Source organism: Liolophura sinensis, chromosome 11 (genome assembly GCF_032854445.1).
Source record: "Liolophura sinensis isolate JHLJ2023 chromosome 11, CUHK_Ljap_v2, whole genome shotgun sequence".
NCBI classification, from domain to species: domain Eukaryota; kingdom Metazoa; phylum Mollusca; class Polyplacophora; order Chitonida; family Chitonidae; genus Liolophura; species Liolophura sinensis.
The window spans coordinates 26518456-26537421 of NC_088305.1; the positions used below are offsets into that span (position 1 = coordinate 26518456).

The following is an 18966-nucleotide window of genomic DNA, read 5'->3' on the forward strand; positions in this document are numbered from 1 at the left end:
GTCAAACTTTCGACAGAACGTCATGTGTCCTTTTTGATCTATTAATATATATTTATTTATTTATTTGATTGGTGTTTTACGCCGTACTCAAGAATATTTCACTTATACGACGGCGCCCAGCATTATGGTGAGTGGAAACCGGGCAGAGCCCGGGGGAAACCCACGACCACCCGCAGGCTGCTGCTAGACCCTCCCACGTACGGCCGGAGAGGAAGCCGGTATATTAATTTATAGATTAAATAAATAAAATGCCCAGTTTAAACCGCCGCATTCGCGAGGTACCTGTCAAACCAGATAAATTACGGACACGTAGGCTTTATTCGACTAATCCGACAAGGACCCTCTGTCCTTCATTTAGAGATCATACAAACGGCACAAAAAGTACAACAATGCATTTTCTGAAAGTCTGTAATATCTTGAATTTCATAGTTGCCATCATCTGCTTTGAATAATGGAACCTTCTGTCCATGTAAAGCCGCGGTGCGATTGTTGATTCGAACGAAAACAGGACATCTAGGATAATCTGTGTGATAAAACCATTGGACATGTCGAACCATCTTAAACCGTCCCGTGGAATAGACCTGTCCAATTTTCATTCCACGAGTGGAAGTCGATAGGTTTTTATATATTTATTTGATTGGTCTTTTACGCCGTACTTAAGAATATTTCACTTATACGACGGCGGCTAGCATTATGGGGGGGGGGGGGGGGGACCGGGCAGAGAAGGTTTCTGGCAGAAGTTCCCACGTACAGCCGGAGAGGAAGCCAGCATCAGCTGGAGAGAGGCTCCTGGGCCATTACGCTACGCTAGCACATTAACCAACTGAGCCACGCAGGCCTCTCCATGAGTTTTTATCAGAAATTCTCAATGTTGCTATGTTAAAATGATTAAGACTTGTTTCAGAGTTACCTATATAACTTATACTTAACTTATATTTCAGACCAATCTTGCGTTGCTTAGAGCAAAGGATTGTGTAAACATGTAAAAACAGTAAACAAGGTTAAAGAAATGAAGACGGAAATGCATTTATGAAGGTATTTTAATACATAATCATTTGTACACGCAAAAAAGATCCCGAAATTTACAGAGTAAGTAAACTTTACTATTATTACAATTCATGTTAAAATGGACGGATATTTTCATTAATTTAAATGAGATAATTTAAAAGAACAAGAAAGCGAACTGCAGACTTCTATTGTTTTGTTCAGCGTCACGATGATAATATCACTGGATCATTTTCCTCATCGTTACCATCCTCATATGATTGTTTTTAGTTTTCTTCTTCATGGACAAGCCACCATTTTGGGCACCGTCTTGGCTCTGGCTCGTATACGCCTCGTCTAAACCTTCCTTCGTCTCTAATGGCGCCACCTGATTGTCCTTTCTCGAACAGGCTTTGATGTCGCCGTGGTCTGCCACATTATCCAGTTCATCACCCTAAAACATTCAGGCAATCATTTAGTCTCTAATTAGGACCAATTCCACAAAGTTGATTTGGATATATGTCTGCATCAACGGCCAAATTTTAATCCTTGGATTTAAAATTAGTAACACGTAAACACGAAGATGAACTTCGTTAGACGCAAAGAATGCAGCGTAAATTATTTAAGATTTTGACTCAAGTCAAAACTAGCTTTGTGAAGTCGACGTCCTGCAAATTAAATACAGGGTGACTGTGTTACGTGGTGACAGAAGAAATGAGACAGAAAACAAAACACATTTCAATTACTTTAACAGCCGGCTTAATTTCGGAGAAGACACCTAAAACATCACAAGGTAAACTGGTAAACTGAGATATTACAGATACTCTGGTAAATTTTGAAGCCCCTGACCTAGCTTGAGAGGTGCCGGGCTATACAAAAGACTATACCGTCAGGCAGCAACCTGCGGATGGTCGTGGGTTTCCACCCGGCTCTGCGCGGTTTCCTTCCACCATAATGATGGCCGTCGTCGTATAAATGAAACATTCTTGATTACGGCGTAAAACACCAATCAAATCAATCAATCAATCAATCAATCACTCACTCACTCACTCAATCAATCAATAAATAAATAAATAAATAAAAGACTATACCATACAGAGAGTAAAACCAGAGCAGCGACGAGAATGTGATGGCTGGCAAATAATCACGTAATCAGTGACCTCTTGTCAATTTACCTCGGTTAGGGTTTTATTCTAACTGTTCATGAAAATTCTTAAATGGTAGTAAATTACACGCCCCATAACACTATGGCCTAAGAAGAATTAGGTAAAAAATATGCGGTGATGTTAATTGCAATATATTCGACGTCACAGGTATATAAGGTTAGACTGCCCTTCTTTGGGTAAACGATCCAGTGGTTGCTAACTAGGCTGCGGCCGTGAGCAGTTGTCAGGTAGATAACGAAGTTGTTTAAACGTCTCGCTTTTAATATTCATTGACTGGCCAGATATTTCGATTGTTATCTGGACTGATCATTGAACTGTTTTCTGAAATGTTTACTGGGCGATGGTGAAGAACTGTTCTCTGCCATGAGAGCGACGACTTAGACACTTAGCCACCGATTCTCGATGAATTGTGGAAACAGTATTTGTAATTACCTCGTCCTCTTCTTCAAACGTTCTACCACATCGGCATTTGCTTAGGATTTTGTCCGGTAGGCAACAGAAAATACGATCGAAGATCGGGATGAGATACTTCTTGTCTAACTCATTCGGTTTCATAGGACCTAAAATGAAATTTCACGAAAAACAATTAAAATTAGATTATACAAGATAAATTCAAAGAAAAAGAACATTAATGACTTTCTATCACGTTGTGAAAGAAATAAAGTGATTTGAAAATCCAGGGTCTGCACATAATTTACACGTATTACACATACATGTACTCATATATTGGTACTGGGTTGTTCCACGCTGTTGGTGTGTTTACACGTTTCAGTGGTTACGCTATCACACTTGGACACTATGAAAAACCTCGAAACTCTGAAAAAGACGGCTAATATAACTATAACCACAATTATAATTTCTGTATCAATAATTATTTATTAATTACTAAATAATCAATCCAAAAATCCATATAGTTTTAAAACTTTAATTATTTCAAAATTTATATGTTCAATTTGTTTTTCATTACCTCATGTGCATGTTTTCATTGTCTTATAGACTCTATTTTCTGCAACCTAAGTATTGTATATTTGATTTGCCTTTATATATCCAAAAACACGTCTTTGAAACTGTATACTATATTTTATAAGCCTTTGGCTTTAGGTGTACTTTTTTAATAAATCTGCATTCAAAACAAAGAACAAGAACATGTACAGGTTTTGATTACAAATATAGAAGGTGTGAGAACTGGATGAACAGAGAACCTTTTCCGGGCATTATCTGAGTAGTCTCAGCCTGGCGTTTTGATGACGTTTGTGAGAAAACTGGTAACGTATTACTCGTGCATTGCAAGGGGACAATGGCCTATTCAGATTGGACCCGAATGACCACTGCTTGCGTACCTTGTTTCAAGCTTACCTGAGGCAAAACTCACAGCTAGACCAACGATGACGCAGGTAGCGACCCCAATCGACGAGAACCACATGTAAGAAACTGTATAAAGATTGCTGATCCCCGAACTGAAACAATAAGAATCATGATTAAATAATGCGCATATCTATTTTTGCCAGCAACCATCAACTTGGGATTGGATCTCGATGAATGCGTGGTCCAAATGTCCACTTTACGCTGCCATCTCTCTTTCAAAATTTACCAAACAGAATTTCTTTCTTTATTTTTTGTCTGTTTAATGTTTTTTTTTGAACGATGACTCTGAGGTTTCTAAGTGGACGAAACTGGAATACCAGAAGTAAACCACTGCATCATCAGGTATTTACATACCTCCTGGCGTAAAGTCGCAGCCAAGCCATATAAAGAGGGAGACTGTTGGTCAGTTAACATGAAATCAACGCCTTTGTTAACAAAGCCAGGGATGGCCCTTACCTCAACTTATATATTAAAATTTAAAAATATGCCAGTCTTTCGTCTGTTGTGTAGTGTGTGGTTTGGCTTTCATCGTATCGTAATGAAATATTCTTGATTATGAAGTTCAATTCACAAAGTAAAAAAAGAAAGAAAGGAACAAAGAAAGAAACAAAATACAAACAAATAAACTGACAAACAATAAGCAAATAAATAAACAAACAAACAAACAAACAACCAAACAAAAAAAATAAACCGTTTGTGACTTACATCTCGGTGACGGTAGTTGGGGGTGGCGTGGTGATATTCCCAGGGCACGAGCCTGTGGGGCCGGGGAGGGTATGACTCTCTGGGTCAAGGCTATACGAGCCTATGCTAATCCACATGGGGAAGGAGAGCCCCATTATCCCGCCAACTACTGCACCCTGAGGAGGAAAGTACGAATAAATGAACTGTAACAGAGTGCGTATGAGAACGAGTGTCGGGTAACTTTATTTTTGATAATTGACTAATGGGTTGAGTGTGGCAAATTCTCCAGTTTCAGCCATACCCCTTACAGCGCATGCGTCGCTCTCATCAAGTTTGCTCACCTTAGATCACTGCCACCGCTAGACAAGCTTGATCTTTGAAGCATGTGCGAGGCGCGCAAGCGTGTTAAGACTTAGCCCCATAGCTTGTGCGCTATCGCGAAACTATTTAATCAACCTTCATCAACAAAATTGATTCGTGCGGATGCTTAAGAGTCATGCTGTACAAACTTTAAACAAACAGAGTGAATGTGTGTAAAACATTTTTAGAAATAAATGTTGACGCAGAGTTTTTGTGTTTTCTGACTTCCCTTTTGCGTCATCATCGTGATCCCAGTGACCTTGGCGTTGTTCAAGATTTCTGTAAATTTGTAAGTGGTGCCAGTGATGTATAACACAGAGATCGGCATATGTGCTGTAAAGAGTATGAGTTACAGCTCTCCGGGTATAAATTACCATTTTCCATTTCATATTCATCACAATTCATATGCAGACATAGTATGACCAAACCTTCCAGTTAGCCCAGGGAAAGAATCCGCCGAGGATAAAAAGTCCCAGCAGAGGTCCAGAAGCTGAACCCGTGAATGATGCCGAGGCCTAAAATATAAATGATGTCAGATTGGTGAGAATAAAACATATAAAATCTATTTATTTATTCCTTATGAATTTTACTAAAGAAGTTTTCACTTGTACAATGGTACGTAAGTTTTATGTGTGAAGGAAACCGGCGAGTGCCCGTTGTAAACCACCGACCTTTGGCAAGTTATTGACGAGCTATACCACCATACTGAAGGAAGTGATCTTCAACTCAATTTTGGCTGCCAGACCCAAAAGCGGCCACACAGGTGTCGTCGACCGCTTATCGTCACCAGCGACAAGCGGTGACCGCAGGGAATATAGAAATTCTACATCACAGATAATTATGAGACATCCATTGTGTTAATTCTACAAGGCATCATGAAGATAATTTCAAAATTTGGATTTTATGTTTTACTTTCAGAAGCTATTAAAGGTTTAGCAACTGAATGGGTTTTTTTTTCAGTGTACAAAACAGACATGATATTTGTACATTGGCAGTCATTCGACATCCATATAAACAAATAGCCCATAAATGATATATATATATGACAAAAACCAAAAAATAAAAGTGTAAGGACCTGTAAAACTGTTCCGCCCAGACTCCTCGCCATGAAGGACATGGCAATTCCTATAACACCAAATCCTGCCACTGGAAAACATAGAGTAGAGGCATATGTACCTATTTTATGTCGTACCTATAAACTACTATGGTGCACTACATACGGAATGTGATTCCATTCTTTCGCGCAAAACATTACTTGCGTTTTTCTAACATTATTGAAAAACGTCCAATTTGGTTGACAGCTGGTATACGGATGCCTTCACGCTAAGATTCAGGTGCTGGGGGATTGTTTCCATCAGAGTTACATGTACGGCGGCGGTCTGGGTTTCAGCGTTAACAAGGCTAAAGTGACTAAAGCAATATAACCTATGATGACGAAAAGGTATCCATTTTAAAGCTTGCGTTTACTTCACCAGTTAAAAGATTGAAGACTAATTTGTTAATGAATGAAATAGTGGCCAAAATTTTAGATTTACTTACCTAAACCTTTTGTGATGAAAGTTTGTTTCTTCATGGAGAGGTGTCCAAAACGTGGCTTGAGGAAATCTGTCCATGTGACTGTGGCGGCAGCGTTCAGGGAAGATGACATAGAACTGAGAGCTCCGCTAAACAGACACGCCACAAACAGACCGGGTAAGCCCGGGTAACCAAGGACTTCCATCACAAAATATGGGGCGATCTGGTGAAGAGAGATTGTGACATAGAACTGAGGGCCCAGTTAAACAGACATTCCACAAACAGACCAGATAAAACCGGGTAACTTAGGACCTCCATCAAAAAATACAGGGTGATCTGGTGAAGAGAGAATGTGACATAGAACGGAGGGCTCCGTTAAACACACACGCTGCAAACAGACCGAGTAACCAAGAACCTCCATCACAAAATGCGGGACGATCTGGTGAGGAGAGATTGTGACACAGAACTGAGGGCCCCGTTAAACAGACATTCCACGAACAGACCAGGTAAGCCCCGGGTAACCAAATAGACTGGGTAACCCCAGGTAACCAAGGACCTCCATCAAAAAATACGGGTGATCTGGTGAAGATTGTGATATAGAACTGAGACCTCCACTAAACAGACACGCCACAAACAGACCGGGTAAGCCTGGGTAACCAAAGACCTCCATCACAAAATACGGGGCGATCTGGTGAAGAGAGATTGTGACATAGAACTGAAAGATCCACTAAACAGACACGTCATACATAGACCGGGTAACCCCGGGTAACTAAGGACCTCCATCACAAAATACGGGTGATCTGGTGAAGAGAGAATGTGACATAGAACTGAGGGCCCCGTTAAACACACACGCTGCAAACAGACCGGGTAACTAAGAACCTCCATCACAAAATGCGGGACGATCTGGTGAGGAGAGATTGTGACACAGAGCTGAAGGCCCCGTTAAACAGACACGCCACAAACAGACCGGGTAACTAAGGACCTCCATCACAAAATAGGGGTGATCTGGTGAAGAGAGATTGTGACATAGAACTGAGGGTCCCGTTAAACAGATATGACACAAACAGACCGGGTAAGCCCGGGTAACCAAGGACCTCCATCACAAAATACGGGGCGATGTGGTGAAGAGAGAATGAACTGAGTGACATAGAACTGAGAGCCCCGTTAAACAGAACGGGTAACTAAGAACCTCCATCACAAAATGCGGGACGATCTGGTGAGGACAGATTGTGACACAGAACTGAGGGCCCCGTTAAACAGACATTCCACAAACAGATAAGGTAAGCCCGGGTAACCAAACAGACCGGGTAACCCCGGGTAACTAAGGACCTCCATCACAAAATAGGGGCGATCTGGTGAAAAATGGATGACTGTTTCTCTCTTACCATTTATCAGCTTTTTTTTGCGATTTTATTATTATTCCTTACATATTCCTTTGACACCTTTTGCTTTAAGTTGTTTTGGAAATGGATCTTACGATTGGTAACTTGGAACTCCCATTCACAGATTATGAGACTCTTTGATCTGGTAAACTTTGATCTAAACCTGTTCAGCATTGCCTTACCTGGTTAGAGTTTTGTATCTCCCCTGCGTACAGTGGATCGCAGTCTTTCTGGGCGTAGTAAGCGAAAATCACCACTCCAGCGATACAGGTTAGACTGACCATGAGGATAACTCCTATACAATTCATCGCCAAAGATCTGTTGAGAAAAGGGTTAATGTCTGCGGTCACTGTGGTTCTCTTCATTCCATATACATATACATGTATACAAGTATAAAAGCACGCTTGATAATAAAACTATATTTTTCTATGGTTACATTTTAGGCTTATTGTTGGAATATAATGAGAACATTCGACGGGCCACAGACAATTGTCACTACACGAATCTTTAATACATCATTATATCCTATGTCTACACGAGGAAAATTGACAAGTGTCTGTATTTCATCGATTACGTGTGACCATTTACCAACTATCTCACTGTCATGGTTATACCCTCTATGTTATAAGTCTTTCATTATACTATAGTCAGATTTAAAGGAGAACAAAATTTAAAAACATGACACTATAGGCTGAAAAGAGCACATTTTTTTCTATCTGGTGGCCCTGCTGCATAATTTCGCGATTTTTCCTCGCCCAACACGTAAAGCCTGAAAACGGCAAAGCTGGCATAAATTGCTGAGTCCATGGCGTCCTCCATCTTTAACACCCTGTAATTTATGCTGGGGGTGTGTTGCCTCTGAGCCAATGAGAGTCATTAAAACTGCCGGCTTGTTCGTGTAAACTCGGAACCTACGTCCAACATTCCAGATTCTCGATCGTCAAGCGGAAAACGAACTGTACTGTTCGCTATCTCCTGGGAAGAAGAGTTTTACCAGAACTGTACTAACTGCACTTTGGCGGTTTCCGACAGCAATTCTCCTCCTAACAAAGAACACTCCAGGACTAGTACTTAAGCAAAATGGAGTAGCCCACATCGGATTTTTGCGCTGACTTTATTTATAATTTATCAACTTGAGGTACATATTGGAATTTTTTTTTATGGCATGCACCTGCGAGGAAATACTTACTCTTTTCAATGGTATTTGATTGATATTTGAATTTTCCTTTAATTGTGGAGGAAATCGGAGTACCGGTGGTAAACCACGTTCTTTTGGCAGCAATCTGATTTTCACTGGGCGATCTCGATGTCCATGCCATATTTTAGAAAAGGAAGGAGTCTCCAAACAACTTGACATAAACGACTTAAAAGAGCCGATGAGGGCTGTGAACAGTGCGGGGTTGGGGAATCAAGAAAACACCGAAGATGAACTCACACCATCTTCGCTTGACCTTACAAACATAGTTTTCTCTAACGGTGGGAATTAATCGGTTGGCAGTAAACTTGTCCAGATCCGCTACAGCAAAGCTGCAGTCTGTGAAGCATGCAATAGCAGCCTGTTTGAAAAGAATACAATGAAACGTAAATTTAACGAATAAATCATGGAGTGCACAACACTCACAATTGAGCCATCCTGACGGTGGGGAGCGTGGAGTAACGCTGGACGCTGGCCTGGCTGATGGCGAAGGTGGACATTGAACCCACGGTTCCACCCACAAACAGGTTCCAGAAAGTGTGTCTAATGGTTGGGTCCGGGTTAAAACTTAGGGCGGAAAGGGGATCATTTAGTGAGATAGTGTCATGAAATAACGCCATTGTTAAACAATGTACAGATTATCCATGTTTGAAAAGTAAAAATATTGTACTGCTGATCTTTGTCATTACTAAATACTTCCTCAGTAATACGATTATTATGTAAGCACGTCAAAAACATGGTTAATCAAATGAAAACATGGTTCATTTGATTAGCGCGCTAAAGCAGCGTAATGACCCAGGAGTCTCTCACCAATGCAGTCGCTGTGAGTTCAAGTCTAGCTCATGCTGGCTTCCTCTCTGGCAGTACATGGGAAGGTCTGTCAACAACCTGGGGATGGTCGTGGGTTTCCCGCGGGCTGTGCCCGGTTTCCACCCACCACAATGCTAGCCGCCGTCGTATAAGTGAAATATTCTTGAGTAAGACCAAACAAACAAACAAATAAATAAATAAATAAATAAATAATGTTCATTGCTTTCATTGGTCACATGTTTCTCGGTAAAATATGCCAGAAACATACGTATCTGTTTTTTTTGGCTCAGTATTGCTTGCAACTGTTACATTACTTCGTTCAGATCTAAATGGTGTTACCCATATGACAGAACAATCCACGTTAACCCCAAGCATCCATTCATTCACATGATGGTATGGTGGCATTATGCCCTTAAATTCAAACCAAAAAGTATCATGATTGCTATTTTCAAAATACGTCTTACACGAGTTCTCAGTGGTTAATGATGAGCAATGGTCTCGAGCTTGCTAAGTACATCATATGACCTTTTGAAGCCGGCTTCCACAAAAATGAACGATCCATCTACAGTGCAAAGCCTTGACCTCGCGATAGTACACGGTTTCTAACGGCACGGTACTGTTAAGACCAAAATTGACAAGTACTTTGTGGCATCTGTTCTGTACTTTGTGACAATTTGATGTCAGTACAACACAGTTAATGGCTGTATGGTGCAGTTCAGTGATGGGTTATAGTCTTGTTCTGCTGGAAAGCATCGTGAAGCAGATGCCCGGTAAGCTCTACTGTGTGGTAGTGAGCCATACAATATAGTGTACTAGCTGGACAGACCTTCATGGTTATAGTACGGTCCGGCTGCTGCTTACAGTAATATGTGGTTGTAAGACAACAGCACCGTGTATCAGCTGAAATAATGTTTTGCTTACAGTTTTGCTTGCAGCAATGTGCACGCGGTTATGAGACATACAGTACCACACAGTACCGTGCTGATGCTACTCAGTTAAGTACAGTTGTGAGACATACCGTACCATGTACCAGCTGCATAACACCGGGCTGTTACGGTACAGTACCATGCGGCTGTTATTTGAAATTGAAAATTTGAGTCGACCTTTCTGATCAGTACCGTTCAGTCACCTGTCAGTACCATGAGGCATTACTTTTGCTATGTTCTCGGTCTACATGTACCTGGGGAATTTTATCCGACCCCAGTCTTCATTTAACTTCCACACTTCTCCAAACCCTCCCACAGATATAGTTCCCTAAGAATTAGAAAAAAAACCATTTATTATTTTGTTTATTTGACAGGAACATTTCACACTGAAGACAAATCCTTGAGGAAACCGTGTATCTGAGAAACATCCTGACATAAAGCCGCATGCAAACTGAACTGAACTGAACTGAACGAACTGGATTTAACTAGGCATTTATGTGATATTAATATTCAATTTCGTTAGTTGAAGCTACTTCCATAATTGTCGAATGGACAATATTGAATTCTTACCTACATTTCGGAAGATTGCATTTTTTTTTAGAAATGTGATTAGCTGTTTAAATTTTTTCAAGCTAACAATCCTGTTACCTATCAGATTTTAATGCCTTAATCTAATATTACGTCGGAATACATGTTCTAATTCAAAATCTTTAGCGATTGTAAATAGAGGATATTACCTGTATTACAACAGCTAGAAGACCAGTTAACATTACCACAGCCTGGAAAACATCAGTCCACACTACAGCTTTCATGCCGCCCTGAGAACAGTAAGACATAAAAGACTTACAGAGTGGTAGAGCTTCGAATTAGAACTCTTTTGTCTCGAAAGTTCTACTGTATGATCAGACCTGTTCAAAATGTTTAGGCTAATGATAGAGAAAATTAAGGAGCTGAGCGGGTGTGAACTTGAGAAGTTTCTAAAGGAAAGAGTTTTCATTTTGTGCCTCTGGAACACAGTCGGATAGAAGAGTTCGAACCCGAAACTCCCCACGCTCTCTTGTCAGTTTACTTCCGTGAGGGTTTTACATGTATTTGTAAGTCTTCACGTGAGTGCTTAAATGGTGGCAACTTACACGCGTTGTAGCTTAAACCGAATTTGTTTTTTTTTTTTAAAAAATGCCTGTTGCGATGTAAATAGCAATTTATTAGACCGGCTTAGAATAACTTTTCTTGTCTTACTGTTACCGTGGACGTATACATGGAGGTAATACGTTATAACAAATGCTGTGTTGTCTTAAAATTTCATAAGCACATGAAATCAAGGCAACGGGACCAAGTCTCGGATCTTGATAGTCCACCAGCACAATCCTGGTTTATGCAGGCATGAAGTAAAAAAATACTGCTGCAGGTTACAGAGGAAAATCAGAACAATTTTGCTCTCTGTACGACACATTTTCTGAGATTAATACATTAAACGTTGCTACTATGAACAGCATTCATGGTGATTCACGATAAGGTCACAAACTGTATCTTTTCACCTTATTCCTTTCGTCAAAACATTTATTTTTAATCTTAAACCTCTGCCAAACATATATTAGTTACACTGTCCATCCACAGCTCGTCGTATCACCGTTAATACCGCGTGGCTCGCCATTTAGGGATTAAAACCCATGACTTTGAGCAGCTAAATCCAGCAAGTTGGTGGATTGTTGGTGGTGATGTACATATTATCTGCATCAGCCATTTCATAGAAACACTACAGCATTGAGAGTAAAACCAGAGCGGCGAAGATATGATAGTTGGCAAAGGGTTACACGTAACTGGTAAAATACGGTCTCTTGTCAATTTATCTCATTTGAGGGTGTTCCTGTAGGCCTAAATGCCTAAACAAGTTACACGCTATCTGGAATCATGGTTTAAGCAGAATTAGGTAAAAAAGAACGTTTAGAATGGTAATTGTTTAGAATACAAACCAGTGTTGTGTAGAATGTCGCCACGAGGCCAACGATGATAATGGTAGCCCAGTCCGGAAATTTGGTCACTGAGGAAAACAGTATATATGAGTGGACATAAATCGCAGTCTAAAAGACGCTCATTCAGTTTAATCAGAAGTACATAAATACAGCAAAGTATGCACACAGCTCTCTATATATGATTCCTTCCATCTAGGTACCCCCGCTCCATACTGATTGATGCATACAGTCATAGCAAATAGCATCGATCTAAAACTCCTTTCAGTAGGGAAACTGACAGTACTTGCTTATCCTGACATGCAAAATGCAAATTATTTCCCATAATTCTTCAGTATCACCTTGTGTGTTTAGTAGCATCGCCCCAGCGACGTATCAGGAGAGTACAGACATGAGAATAAGCATTTAAGGTAGTGGCAAACTTCTCTCTATTTATGTAGTTCTTGTGTAACGCAAACATTTAACGGCGTTAAAGGAAAGACAATGGACGAAAATGAAAAACGGCGTTAAAGGAAAGACAATACAGCAATATGAAACACGGCGTTAAAGGAAAGACGAAAGAACAATATGAAACCTAATTAACTTTAATCAATAGGCAAACTTGCGCTCAAAGATTTAGCTTTGTGGTACCGTTCTTTGCCATTTCTGTACAAAACCTAATATCAACACGTATACAGTAAGATACAATTTCCTATCAGGATTAATTCTGTGCATTTTTAAAGCTTAATTAAGTTTTAAGATGGCAAAGCTGTATTTTATTATTTCCTTTTCAGACAATAGTGCATGTCAGTCGATGGCCGAATTCATCCATAACATGTGCACTCATTTGACCTTGTAAGTTATTTGTTTCTGGCGAAGTGAGTGAGTGAGTGAGTGCTTGGGGTTTAACGTCGTACTCAACAATTATTCAGTCATATGACGACGAAGGAATCATTAGGGTGCATGCACGTGTAATGTGCCTCCTTGTTGCAGGACGGATTTCCACCGCTCTTTTATTTAGTGCTGCATCACTTAGACGACTTACCGAAGGCAAGTAAGCCGCCCCGCTCGAGCCATTATACTGATACGGGTCAACCAGTCGTTGCACTATCCCCTTCATGCTGAACGCCAAGCGAGGAAGTTACAACTTCCTCTTTTAAAGTCTTAGGTGTGACTCGACCCAGGATTGATCCTGGATCTACCGGTCCCGAAGCGGACGCTCTACCAACTGTGCTATCCGGGCCGGTCCTGTTTCTGGCGAAGCATAATATTTCATTCTGAACATCGCACCATGATTTGTACAGCTGGAGGGAGCGTAAATGGTTATTCTACCACTTTTAAATGAAGCTGATAACACCACAGCGAAGTTCTACTAATGATTTTAATGAAACATTTAGGGCAAAAACATTGGAATTGTCTTGGCATTAACATTTTTTCAAAACTGAGAAATGTCTTTCGTAGATCGAATGACCTTGTAGTGCGACATACCTGCTTCCAAAGCTGTGGATGGAGCATAAGATGCTATTCCCATATACAGAACCTGGAATATAAATAATACAACGAACTGCTTTACAAACTGTTTCTTTTATGTTTAAAAAATAACTGACCAAATTATGCATCAAATGAAATAGGATGTGGCAAACGTTACTGGATCATCTTTTAAGAAACATCTTTATTACATACTTAAAATGTTCCCGTCACTATTGGAAATATTTGTCCTTCAGTACACAAGCAGAATATTTACGGTTTGGAACGGCTTGAACAGTAAAACAACGCAAACAATAAAGGCAAGATGCACACAAATTACAGTGCTGACATTTGCTTTCACAATGTTTTAAGCGATGTTCATGGATAGCATATTAAACAATATATTTATTTATTTGATTGGTGTTTTACGCCGTACTCAAGAATATTTCACTTTATTAAACAATTTAAAATGTGAGGAAATCATTAGGCCTACTAAACCCGGAATTGAAAAGCGTATATCTAAGACAGCTTGAAATTCCTCAGAAAAGGTAGACGTTTTATGTGTGACTTGAACTATATACAACCAAAACCAAAAATTCAATGTCAGTCTATTATGTTCAATATAACAGACGGTAGCATGGAGAGTAAAGCCAGGGCAGCAACGACAGTGTGACAAATAATCACCCGTAACCGGTGAAATATGGCTACACCATAGAGAGTAAATCCAGAGCAGCGACGACAGTGCGATAGCTGGCAAATGGCCACACACAACCGGTGAAATATGACTACAGCAGAGAGAGTAAATCCAGAGAAACGACGACAGTGCGATAGTTGCAAAATGGCCACACGCAACCGGTGAAATATGACTACAGCATAGAGAGTAAATCCAGAGCAGCGACGACAGCGTGACAAATGGTCACACGCAACCAGTGAAATATCACTACAGCATAGAGAGTAAATCCAAAGCAGCGATGACAGTGTGATAGTTGACAAATGGTCACTGGTAACCGGTGAAATTCGACCCCTCGCCAGTTTACCTCAGTTAGGGTTTTATTCTAATTTTTCGTGTAAATGCTAAAATATGATCAACTTATAAACTCCCAAGCCGCGTGGCTTAAGCAGAATTCAGTATGAAATGAAGTGATGTGAATTGCAGTATATTATACGTCACTGGTCTAGAATTATTCCAGATACAGTGATCTCACCACATTTAACGGAAATTACCTGCTGGAGAAGCATGATCGTGGCACCGACCAGCTTTGCTGCTCGATGTTGAAACCGCCTTTCCAAGTACTGGCAATACAAAAGCATACAATGTATTTATTTATTTCAGTGCATGGGAAAAGTACATTGTGGGCATGCTGAGGAATTTTGACCACCTGACCACCGATAGATGTATGTCTGAAAACCATTGTCCTTGGCCAGATAACCGTTGAGATCGAATACCAACAAGAACGCGTTAAATGATTGAGCCAGGTCGTGGTCTGATTTGTTGTATCAAGTTTTCAAGCGCCAACCTCTTGTGTATATCACCTTTGGAGAAGGTCTGTTGTGAAATGTACCACTGCACTGCAGTTATAGGTACTATAAATTATTCCATTTGCTGATACACAAACAAACTGAATTATGGCGCTTATCTTGATGTTTTGATTATATATATACATATCAAGATAAGCTCAATATTTCAGTTTGTTTGTGTATGTAAAAAACTAGTTTCACCGTATCTTGACGGTTCTTCAGAACTTTTTTATGTCAACATATTTTGCGACAGACATATAGCGCAATCTACCTGCATGTATATATACCTGTCGCAAAATCTTAACTTCCACATAAACCGACATACCACAATGAATATCAACCGTCAAGTGCAGCACGGAGTGCAGAATAGTGATATTTTACTCAATACAAACCCGTCCATGTCAGTGGTACCAAGTTAAAAATAAGTTTTTGAAAACCATGTCAACAATATCAAAAGTAGGCTAATGGTTACCAGGGGCTTAATACTTACATGTACATAACTTATATCCATACTAACCAACGAATTTGCGTAAAATCTAAACTATAACTTCGACATTCATCTACCACAGTCGATCAAAAAACGAATGAGTGACCAACAAAATTCGCTGTATAGTTGCTCCAGCAGAAATGTCTATTGACATCATTGTGGCCTTTTAGTATTTATTTATTTAGTTGATATTAATTGTTATTGCCTTGGTATACAACATAAAATAGTAAATGTACATTGTATGTAACATTTGTGTGTGGTTACCGTTCTTTGTCACGTACATGTATGGTAATTTGTGTGTGATTACCGTTCTGTATCACGTATGGTAATTTGTGTGTGGTTACCGTTCTGTATCACGTATGGTAATTTGTGTGTGGTTACCGTTCTGTGTCATGTATGGTAATTTGTGTGTGGTTACCGTTCTGTGTCACGTATGGTAATTTATGTGTGGTTACCGTTGTCTGTCACGTACATGTATGGTAATTTGTGTGTGGTTACCGTTCTGTGTCACGTACATGTATGGTAATTTGTGTGTGGTTACCGTTCTGTGTCACGTACATGTATGGTAATTTGTGTGTGGTTACCGTTCTGTGTCACGTAAGGTAATTTGTGAGTGGTTACCGTTCTGTGTCACGTAAGGTAATTTGTGAGTGGTTACCGTTCTGTGTCAGGCACATGCATGGTAATTTGTGTGTGGTTACCGTTCTGTGTCACGTACATGTATGGTAATTTGTGTGGGGTTACCGTTCTTTGTCACGTATGGTAAATTGTGTGTTTGGTTACCGTTCTGTGTCACGTACATGTATGGTAATTTGTGTGTGGTTAGCGTTCTGTGTCACGTACATGTATGGTAATATGTGTGGTTACCGTTCTTTGTCACGTAAGGTAATTTCTGTGTGATTACCGTCCTGTGTCACGTCCGGTAACCGTTATGCTTGGAAAAAGCAACAAAGTCATAAAACAATGGTTTTTATTCTCGAGTGTAAAGCAATGTATTTTTAATTAATGAGCGTGCAAGCACAATGGTTAATGCATGTCACTAAGAACGGTCAGCTCTACACAAATGTTGCGTAAACTCCTAATTATTGGTTACATTCAAAGGGCATACTGCTTTAAATTGACAACACAGATAAATGAAAAGATTCCCCGTTGTAATTCAACAGAGAAATTTCCAGGCCACACATCTGCCAGTATTTGCCGTTGTAAATTTTCGATTTTTATAACGTTGAAAATCAGTGTTCATACCATCCAATAACGCCACATACCCAATAAATGAAATTCATTTATCTTTATACACTTTTACACAATGGTACTACCAGAATATCGGAAATCATTTCATAGAAACAATCATGTGTCGTTTATAAAAAAAAATCTGCAAGAAGGTTCTGAATTTAATTATTTATTTATTTGATTGTTGTTTTACGGCGTACTTAAGAATATTTCACTTATACGACGGCGGCCAGCATTATGGTGGGAGGAAACCGGGCAGAACCCGGAAGAAACCCACGACCATCCGTTGGTTGCTGGAGGTCTGAATTAAAACAACCCTGAATCTTATCCAGGTCGCCATTGAACCAGCAAAATTCCTCGAGAGATCTCTTAATCTGAACATTAACGATACAATTTCTAACCTGTTTTATTGTTAAATATAGAATTTATCACCAATATATAAATATTCCAACGTTTGTAGAAATATATTTCCTTTTGGCAGGTAAATAATTGATCTGAAAAAGAGTACAGACATGTGTTTAAAGTACTAAAACATATCCCAAGCGCACAGGGGACGGTAGAGTACGTGTATTTTGCGTGTAGTGTTGGAAATTAATGTGGCTTTTTTATCTGGTTTGACATTTTTACGTGTGACAAATGCTATTTAAATAAAATGAATGGTGATGACTTGACCTTCATTGAAATCCTTCCTTCGTTTAATGGCGGAAGATCACGCCGACAGCCAATGTGTGTGAGAACACAAACCAATATCTGTCCACTTTAAATCTAAGCCTTTATGCACTCATTTTGAAGAAATAAACAGTGTGGGACGTAATATGAACACGAATACATCAACCTGCTTCATTTTAGTACAGAATACTTTATTACGTGCGTAATTTGCTTTGCTTCGATTAATTTATCTTCTTGTTTATCTATTTTGTTCGTTTCATTGTTTGCTTACGGCTCGACGTTGGTTTAAACATTACTGATGTCATATCACCACGGCGTCAACTTGTAGAAGGTAGGTCCCATTGTGAAAACATTTATATTGCTGCCTAATTGGAAAGCCATGTACAAGACACCAGACAGGATGTCTCACTAAGTAACAGTATTCACGTATTGACACCTGGCCAACCAGAGCTTGGCCACGATGTCTGAGATTCCAAATGAGTGAAGTATCAGATTTTCCAGTTTAAGCGTATAGGCATGACATGACCAGGTGTGTAAATTGTTTATTTATTGGTTGATTGTTGAACGCCGTGTTCAAGAATTTTTCGTACGTCTGCAGTCTAGTTCATGGTTGTAGGAAACCGGAGTACCCGGGGTAAACCATTGTTCTTATCCCAGTGCGTCTATCCGACAAGCATCATGACTTGAAGGCACAGATGTACAACCGAGAGATAGATTCGAGACAGCGACATAAACGATTCGATCGACTGGGAGGAGAACATTGTTTTAGCCCAGTTAGCCATCAAGAGACCCGTGGACAATTAGAGCCTCTGTGATACCCTTACCTCGTATGAGCTGGTCAGCTTCAAGGGATGCAGCATCGGAACAAAGATAATGGCAGCTAATAAGTTGGCCATACTCATACCACCAGCTAACATCCAGTACTCCGTCCCAGCCGTGTACATCTCTGCCGGCGTGCCGAGGATTAAAATTGCAGAAATAAAGGACACCAGAATAGAGACTGATATCGGCAGCAGCCTCATATTGCGGTCGGCCATAAGGAACTCTTTGGTGGTCTTCTGCTTCCCGCCGGTAAAGGCGTAGAAAAGACCGATGCCCGCGGATATGACTAGCATAAGGGCAAAAACCACGTAATCCCACGGCCCAAAGACGCGTACATCCGTCATGTTGGAGTTCAGAGTTGCTGGTCAAAAAAGTTACAGGGGGAAACAAAGAATTAAAATAAGCGACGGTCCTCTGTCGAGTTTATCCTCAGGTCC

At 40.1% G+C, this 18966-nt stretch overlaps 1 protein-coding gene across 1 annotated transcript; it reads right to left on the reverse strand.

Annotated features, from left to right (window-relative positions):
* Positions 1-1077: 1077 nt before the first annotated feature.
* Positions 1078-18956, reverse strand: LOC135477939 (sodium-coupled monocarboxylate transporter 2-like). Its single transcript, XM_064758168.1, has 15 exons — positions 18532-18956; positions 15028-15096; positions 13825-13876; positions 12361-12428; positions 11125-11205; positions 10642-10715; positions 9078-9218; positions 7639-7774; positions 6099-6297; positions 5635-5705; positions 4988-5074; positions 4221-4375; positions 3507-3607; positions 2583-2710; positions 1078-1438 (listed from the first exon to the last, which is right to left on the reverse strand). The coding sequence occupies exons 1-15, from the start codon at positions 18871-18873 to the stop codon at positions 1226-1228; spliced, it is 1917 nt and encodes a 638-aa protein (XP_064614238.1). The 5' UTR covers positions 18874-18956; the 3' UTR covers positions 1078-1225.
* Between the last annotated feature and the right edge of the window lie 10 nt (positions 18957-18966).

Excerpts from the sequence above, each read along its gene's own strand:
- LOC135477939 (XM_064758168.1), bottom strand. The coding sequence starts at position 18,873 with ATGACGGATGTACGCGTCTTTGGGCCGTGGGATTACGTGGTTTTTGCC. Across the intron at positions 13,877-15,027 it reads CGATCATGCTTCTCCAGCAG|GTTCTGTATATGGGAATAGC; the intron begins GTAATTTCCGTT and ends TTTATATTCCAG. Across the intron at positions 12,429-13,824 it reads ATCCACAGCTTTGGAAGCAG|TGACCAAATTTCCGGACTGG; the intron begins GTATGTCGCACT and ends TGTTTTCCTCAG.